General features: G+C 39.3%; 1 protein-coding gene across 1 annotated transcript; it reads left to right on the top strand.

The window, feature by feature from the left end:
* The first annotated feature begins 179 nt into the window (after nucleotides 1-179).
* On the top strand, nucleotides 180-7358 carry LOC140278847 (5-hydroxytryptamine receptor 3A-like). The gene is made up of 10 exons (XM_072373942.1): nucleotides 180-219; nucleotides 1559-1716; nucleotides 1801-1845; nucleotides 2005-2114; nucleotides 2717-2886; nucleotides 2974-3134; nucleotides 5142-5352; nucleotides 5434-5592; nucleotides 5817-5902; nucleotides 7140-7358. Exons 1-10 carry the CDS (start codon nucleotides 180-182, stop codon nucleotides 7356-7358), a joined length of 1359 nt encoding a protein of 452 aa, XP_072230043.1.
* Nucleotides 7359-7669: the final 311 nt, after the last annotated feature.

Below are 7669 nucleotides of genomic sequence, written 5' to 3'. Positions count from 1 at the left end.
AAATACTGCACATCTGTGTCCCCTTTCATCTAAGCCAATTACAGCATCTGTCATAGATGTCCACATGGGAGGGATTTCTCATTTCACTCTGTGGGTGAGCTCATTCATCGTGCCCAGCCCTCCACAGCTGAGATCCAAGCTGCAGATCAGGTAGCAGTGACAAACTCACAGCTGTAGAAATGATGCGTGTTGCTCTTCTCCTCCTGGTCATCCTAACAGGTAAGATTTCTGCTTTTTTTTTTTTTTACATAGCAGAGTAATAACTTTTTCCATTATCTTTGTATCTATTTCAGTAACTTTTATGTTGTTGTCTGTGAGTGTTCTCATAGAGCTATTTCATCATATATTTGTAAATGAAAGTACAAATCTTCAGCTGACAACATTTCGGGTTGGCATGTTTTACAATGTACTGCTTATATGAAACAAAAATAAGATCCAAGGAAAGGATAGATTGATTCTAAAGGAAAGAATGATTCTAAAAGAGCCAGAAACCCAGGAGCCATCCTCTTAAGAAAGTTTAAGAAAAGCACAGTTTAAGAAAAGCACATGGAAGATTAGTTTAATACTAGAGCATAGTTTTTATTTGTATGATAAAATCTAAGAACAAAAAAATTTTGATAGATAAAAATCTTTTACAGATTTTTTCCGGAGGCTCATCTTAGGAGTATGAAGGGAATTTATCAAAAAAAGATGCCTTTTAAAAATGTGTGGAAAGAAGCAAAATGCAGTAACAAGATAATGAGTTTTCAAAAAATAGTGCGAAACAGTACAAAGACGACACGTTAAATGTTGAAACTGATCTTTTTTTTCACAGCTGAGTTTGTGCTAATTTCAATTAAATACGCAGTTAGAATGATTTGTAAATAATTGCATTGTTTTATTTACATTTTACTCACTGTTGTAACTTTTTTTTGGAAATGGGTTTGTAGATTTTCTGGCAGAAATATCTAAATAAATCATATATTGAGCGATTTACCATTACATGAACATGTACAACAAAAACTCTTGTGTCCCAATAAAGCCTGGCAAATGATGAAATTAAAACATTTATCCACCTCCACATTTTCTATACCAGCTTAATCAAATTCAGGGTTGGGGGTGGGGGCTTGAGTCTATCCAAGCTATCATTTGGCGAGAGGCAGGCTACATCCTGGATGGGGCGCCAGTCCATCACAGGGCCACACAGAGACTAACGAGACAAACTATGCACACTCACACTCCTAGGTTCAATTCAGAGTCACCAGGTCATCTAACTTGCATGTTTATGGATGAAGGGAGGAAGCTGGGGTACCTGGAGAGAACCCATGCAGCACTCTGGGGAAAACATGCAAACTCCACACAAAAAGGTCCCAGCCAGGATTCGAACCATGAACCCTATTGCCGACGGTGCTAACCACCACACCACTATGTAGCACCATTATTTAACAGTTTAAACTAAATATAAAACAAACACGCAGCAAACTAAGAGGCAGTGTACTGTACTGTTACGAATAACAAAAATGATCTTAGTAAGTTTTACAAAAACCACCTCACTGATGGCTGTTCTGTTCATGTGTAGATGGGGCCTCCTATAAAGTGTGCAGTTACCATGACGTTTTGGACTACCTGAACCTGACCAGCAATAACCTTGCATTCAAACTGACCCGGCCCGTTCTGGACCACACACACACCACTGTGGTGAAGATGGACATCATCCTTTATGCCATCCTGGCAGTGGTAGGAGCTGCATCAGAGTATAGGTGTATAATTCATAACATAAATGCTGTCGTGCAGGTGGTCTGACTGTGGTTGTACTCCTAGGTTGAAAAAACACAAACTTTTGTTCCTTTCATCTGGGCCTCTGTGGTGAGCTGAGTCAATCTTTGATTATCTGAATTCTTTATATTCCAGTAAACACCTTTTTTGTTATCTTTATGTAATGTTTACATGATTCATTAGCTGCACATTATTCTTTTTTCTAAGACTCAGTCTTTCTCTGTTAAATTTACCTTTAATTCACTGTAGAACTGGAACGATGAGCGCATCTCATGGGATCCTGCTCAGTTTTGTGGGATCACCAAGATTGCAGTTCCTAAAGACTTGCTCTGGAGACCAGATCTTTTCATCTATGAGATGTAAGCTTGAACCACATACACAGACATGAAGCCTAGCTTAAGACAACATGTGAAAAACAAACAGAGGCAGATTTTTACAGATAGACACTCTGGAGAGAGAAAATATGACAATCACTGTCATTTCTGTCAATTCAACTTCTCATGAAACAGCTGCTTCATACATAAGGCCTCTGTATATTTACATGCTCCCTGTAAATACCAAAGACTATGCCCTTACGGTGCTACTATGAAGCCACGCTGTTGTAATAGGTGCAGTATTTGGTACATCTGCAATTAACACAAATAATTAGAAAATAATTAGTCTCAGATGTCAGGTGGTAACTTAGAGTTAAATGAAATGTAAGGTTGGGTGGAGAACATTCCACTTTTTTGCCTTTCAGCATATATGCTTTTATATTTACTGATTAATGACTTCTCTGTTTGTTATTTACACACCACAGTTTTTGTACTATTTTCGAATTAATGTTGAACAAACACATTATCTTGCAGCTATGACAAAAGGTGCTCCATCTGTTGATTTTTCTCATGATTAGTGTGAAATGGCAGGCTGTTTAAATGCTCCACAAACACAGCGTGAAAAGAGATGTGTGTTGTTGTCTCAGGACACAGAAGGATGACTCCCCTCAGAACCCATACATGTTTGTGTCTTACGATGGGACACTCTCTTTCGAAGAAGACATGAAGGTGGTAAGCACCTGCAAGATGGACGTCCACAAATTCCCCTTTGACACACAGAAATGCAACATTTCCATCGGTTCTGCCATACACTGTGGTAAGAAATGTTTGCATTTCAGTCTGTGTTGAGCCGTGATTTTATATCCCCTCGCACTTTGAATTTCTCTCCCTTCTCTTTTCACAGCTGATGAAATTTCACTTCTTCCTTTCTCAAACTCCTCTCGGGCCACCCAGTTTTCCCGAGAGGTCATGAAGACTCAGGGGGAGTGGGAGTTCCTGTGTCTGTCCGTCAACAATACCACAGTCAGCTACGACGATGGAATTTGGGAACAACTCATATACACCGTACGCAAATACAGGAGAGACAAACCTAACTAGTAAATCAAAAAAGACTGTTGCAACTGTTCAGAGAAACACAATGAATGCAGAGTATGAAGGTGTGAATGGTTTGGAAATAAGTATCCAAATCTTAGCCTCATGAAAGGGACATTTTGTAGGGTTGAAGTTGGGTTGTAAGAAGTACTTATGAGCTGTTAGTGTCTTATCTGCAGTAGATGGCAGTCGGAGCTCTCATCAGCTGAGTCCATCAAAAGTTGTCAGACTTTTAGTTGTTTCCTGAATTGTTATGATTGCTAATTAAAGTTGATATTTGCAGAATATTTTTTTTTTTTTATAAAAGAAGCTCTTCTGGAAGCTCATGTATAGCTTAAGATTCTGAAATTTCACTATATTTTGTCATTCTCAGGCAACCAAAATAACAGACCATGTCATGAACCAAAATGATAGATTTCTCTGGGTTTTAACTTTTTTGGAAAATGATTTGAGATGAGTACACAAATTGGCAGCACACTGCGTAACTCAGCTGAATTATTCCCCATGTTTAATGAAAAATTACAGTTGATATCAATTTTGTTTAGTCCTGCTAAAGCTAATGTCAGTTGGTGAATGTGAGCTTCTTCTGAAATAAGCAGTGCTGCCTAAATGTTGTGTACACTTCAGTCTGCATCGCTGCTGCATTGACAGACGGTGTGCAGTGCAACTTTGCACAAAAAAGTGTCCGATTGTTCTGCCATCCAACTTCTTTAAGGAAGTGAAGTACCAAATATCTCTAAATCTAAATAAAAGCTACTAAATTGTGCCAAATTCTTCATTCAAAACTGTTGAAGGTGAGGATGTGTTAAAATTAGAAGTGCCAGTTAAAGTTAAAGGGACAAAAACATGAATTAATTACCCTGATGAAAAATGTTGGTATTATAGAGTATAGCAGACAATTACACTGAGATTAATATTACAACATGCTATTTATGTCATGGGTGAGTTCATAGATGTGTGTTCAGGGTGTGTTTCCATTGCCATTTTTTATTCTTTGTTAAAAATGTGAGCGAGAAAAGGTAAATGGAAATGGTAAAAGTGGAAATTTACAAATGTATATATGTTTGCTTAAGGTGCTCTTGCCAGTTTAGAAGAAGGTGTGGTGTGTGGTGTAAAAACTTCACAATGACCTGTAAGAATAAAAAGCGACTCAGCAGCATTTTCTGATCTGAGCTAGCCAAAAATAAACTCATGTGACAGACCTCTCAGATATGATATCCATCCATCCATTTTCTATACCGTCAGTCCGTTAATCGGGTAGCGGGTGGGCTGGAGCCTATCCCAGCAGTCATTGGGCGAAAGGCGGGGTACACCCTGGACAGGTCGCCAGTCCATCACAGGGCCACATAGAGACAAACGAGACAAACAACCATGAACGCTCACACTCACTACGGACAATTTGGAGTCACCAATTAACCTGACATGCATTTTTTTGGTTGGTGGGAGGAAGCCGGAGTACCCGGAGAGAACCCACGCATACATGGGGAGAACATGCAAACTCCACACAGAAAGGCCCCAGCCAGGGATCGAACATGGAACATGTGATATAATAATCTCTTAAATTCTTAGAGATTAAAGTAAATCCCCTGTTTTCCTCTTGTGAATATTTGCCACAGTAGTTTTGCATTTTCCTTCTCAAGGTTTGTTTACAGTTAGGAGAACCTTTCCTTTTTCTGAATTAAAACCACTTACAACAACAGCCAGCACCATGCAGCCTCCTCTTTAAAGCAGTCATTGTGAAAGTGTCTGATTTAAATATCTTTTTAAAGTTTAAAGCGCACTTCAGATTAGCTTCTTAGTGAATGGAAATATGTATATTTATGCTAGAATTTAAATCCAAATCAAAGCAGTTTAAGCCCAGATATATGTATTGTATTTGTTCCTACATGACAACATTTTGTTTGTTCAATTCAATCATTCGTCTCTGGAATAAGTTTCTGACTCTACCACTGTCATAATCTTTGAACCTTTTCTCTCCAGGTTACCATAAAAAGGAGACCCCTCCTCCACGTCATCAACTTCCTGTTGCCCATCCTTTTCTTCCTGATTCTGGATCTTGCCTCCTTTTTTATTGCTGACCATCGAGGAGAGAAGCTGGGTTTCAAAGTCACTGTGCTGCTGGCCATCTCTGTTCTGCTGCTCATCCTGAACGACATCCTGCCCTCTATGTCCAACAAGACTCCACTCATAGGTACATGCTCTCACCTCAAGGAACATATTTCACTGAGAACACAAAAACAAACAGTAGTCATCACCTGTTTCCTCCTCTCAGCGACCTACTGCATTGTGATCTTTGCCCTGATGCTGCTGAGCCTGTTGGAGACGATCTTGGTCACGTATTTGATGGAAAAACAGTCCCAAGACAAGGCCAGGCTGCAGGGCGACTGGGAGGACAAACGCAAACAAGTCAACACTGAAAACAGTAATGCAGGTAAAAGTCACATTTCCAGGCTTCCCTCAATAAATATTGTAGTGCTTTCACATGTAATCAATCTTTATGGTGGCAGTATTGACTTGTTGGTTTAATATGTGATCAAACCCCACCTGCACAGTCCTGATGAAACAGACTGTCCTAATTATTTAAAACCTTTTCCACTTTTCTTTTTTGGTGCAGCATTCCTGTAATATTATCTGCATTATTCTCTGCGTTTTCAGAAGATGAAAAACCAACTTGCTGCCCCTGCATCTGCACAGTGTCTGACAGCAAGAAGCAGTGTGAACTCCTGCCGGTTACTGAAGAGGTACAGTATTAGAGGTGTAGATATTTTTCAGTTCTAAGATGCATCTCGATGTGGACATGAACGTTTCTCCATCAATGCAAGAATGGAAGATAATTGAGAATTTGAAGCATACACGGATATCAAAGTATAATATAAGATAATAAGGTAATAATAAGATATAAGATAATAAAGCTGCATGTGTTGTTAAAGCAGCACCAGAATCGTTGGTGAACCACACACCTATGTGCTTCTAACTCATTTTGAAGCACACTGACTCATTTCTGGGCCTGAAACTGCCCTGGAGAGCTTGGGGGCTGATATACCACAGGTCATGATTTTGGTTTCCAGGCCAAGCCAAACATGCTGAGAAAGAGAAACACAAGTTCCTGATAACAATGATATCATATGTACATGGAGAGTAAAGAGAGCAGAGTGAGTAAAAATCCATCATGGGAGGTCACTCAGCAGTCTAGGCCTATAACATCATAACTATGGGATGTGTCATAGTCACCTGATCCATCAGCTTTATCAAAAAGGTGACGTTTTAAACCTAATCTTAAAGGTGGAGAGGGTGTCTGCTTCCTGAACCCAAACTGGTAACAGATTCCAGAGAGGGGCTTGAAGACAGAAGGATCTGCCTCCCATTCTACTTTTAGAAACTCTAGAAACCACAAATAAAACGTCACAGTCTGAAAGCAAAGTGCTCTATTTGGAAAATATCTTACTAAGTCTTTAAGATATAATGGAACTTTATACGTGTGGAGAGGAATTTTAAATAATTTTCTCGATTTAACAGGGAGCCAATGAAGAGAAGCTAAAAAAATTCTCCTGCTAGTTCTCATCAGAACTCTGGCTGCAGCATTTTGGATCAGCTGGAGGCTTTTCAGAGACTTTTTCGGACAGCCCAATAATAAATGACTTCATTAGTCCAATCTTGAAGTAACAAAGGCCTGGACCAGTTTTTCTGCATCACTCTGAGACAGGATGTTCCTAATTGTGGCAATATTACGAAGGTGAAAAAGGGCAGTCCTAGAAACCTGTTTTATCCTGGTCAAAAATAACATCAAGGTTTCTGGAAGCCCAGATAATGTCATCTAGAGTAACTAAATAGATAGACCGTGTCTTCCTGAGGCTGAATTTTATCTGAATTCAATATTTATTTTACTTTTACTGTAACATTATTGTGACTTTGTCTTCAGTTCAAGACAGAAATCTTCATGTGGCTTGCTATCCAATGCAACTCTATGATCGTGTGCAGGTGAACAACAGCTTTCAGACAGGAGACTCTCATGTCCTGCTGATGATCCTGGAGGAGCTGAAAAAGTTACAGAAAACTGTGAATCTGTTCTTCAGCAGCAGAGAAGAGAAAGTGAAGTCTGCCTGCTGCGCCGAGAGAATAAACAGAGCTTTTTTCACTTTCTACGTCATCACTGTGACGCTGTTTTTATCCTTCATCTTCATGGAGTGGAACTCCTAAAATGTGTTGACCATAGTTTTGTTTATTGTAGATCTGTGTCAATAATCATGCTTTGGCTCAAGTATTCGTGAATGTCAGTTACATTGCTGACTTTATTCGCAAAGTCAACAGGTGATGTGTTAAATTATCTGTAAATCTATGCTGTATTATACACAGATTCTGTATTGTATTATATATCTGCCTAGTTGAAACTGAAGTTAATTGATAAATTAGGCATGTTGTGGAGAGACTGGACACGATCGTGCTTGGCTGTGGTGTTGTTGTGGTTTTCTCTGTGCTCAAGAGCATTTATTTAGGTGTTGGAAGTCAAG

Source organism: Leuresthes tenuis, unplaced genomic scaffold (genome assembly GCF_036924035.1).
Source record: "Leuresthes tenuis unplaced genomic scaffold, fLeuTen1.0.hap1 SCAF_20, whole genome shotgun sequence".
Taxonomy (NCBI): domain Eukaryota; kingdom Metazoa; phylum Chordata; class Actinopteri; order Atheriniformes; family Atherinopsidae; genus Leuresthes; species Leuresthes tenuis.
Note: the sequence above shows the minus strand (reverse complement) of the source record. Positions and strands in the feature narration are given on the sequence as shown.

What these genes read in the sequence shown, in the direction of transcription:
- LOC140278847 (XM_072373942.1), top strand. Translation starts at nt 180, where the DNA reads ATGATGCGTGTTGCTCTTCTCCTCCTGGTCATCCTAACAG. An exon ending in GATCTTTTCATCTATGAGAT is followed by an intron (nt 2,115 to 2,716) that starts GTAAGCTTGAAC and finishes TTGTTGTCTCAG; the next exon opens with GACACAGAAGGATGACTCCC. An exon ending in CACTGAAAACAGTAATGCAG is followed by an intron (nt 5,593 to 5,816) that starts GTAAAAGTCACA and finishes CTGCGTTTTCAG; the next exon opens with AAGATGAAAAACCAACTTGC.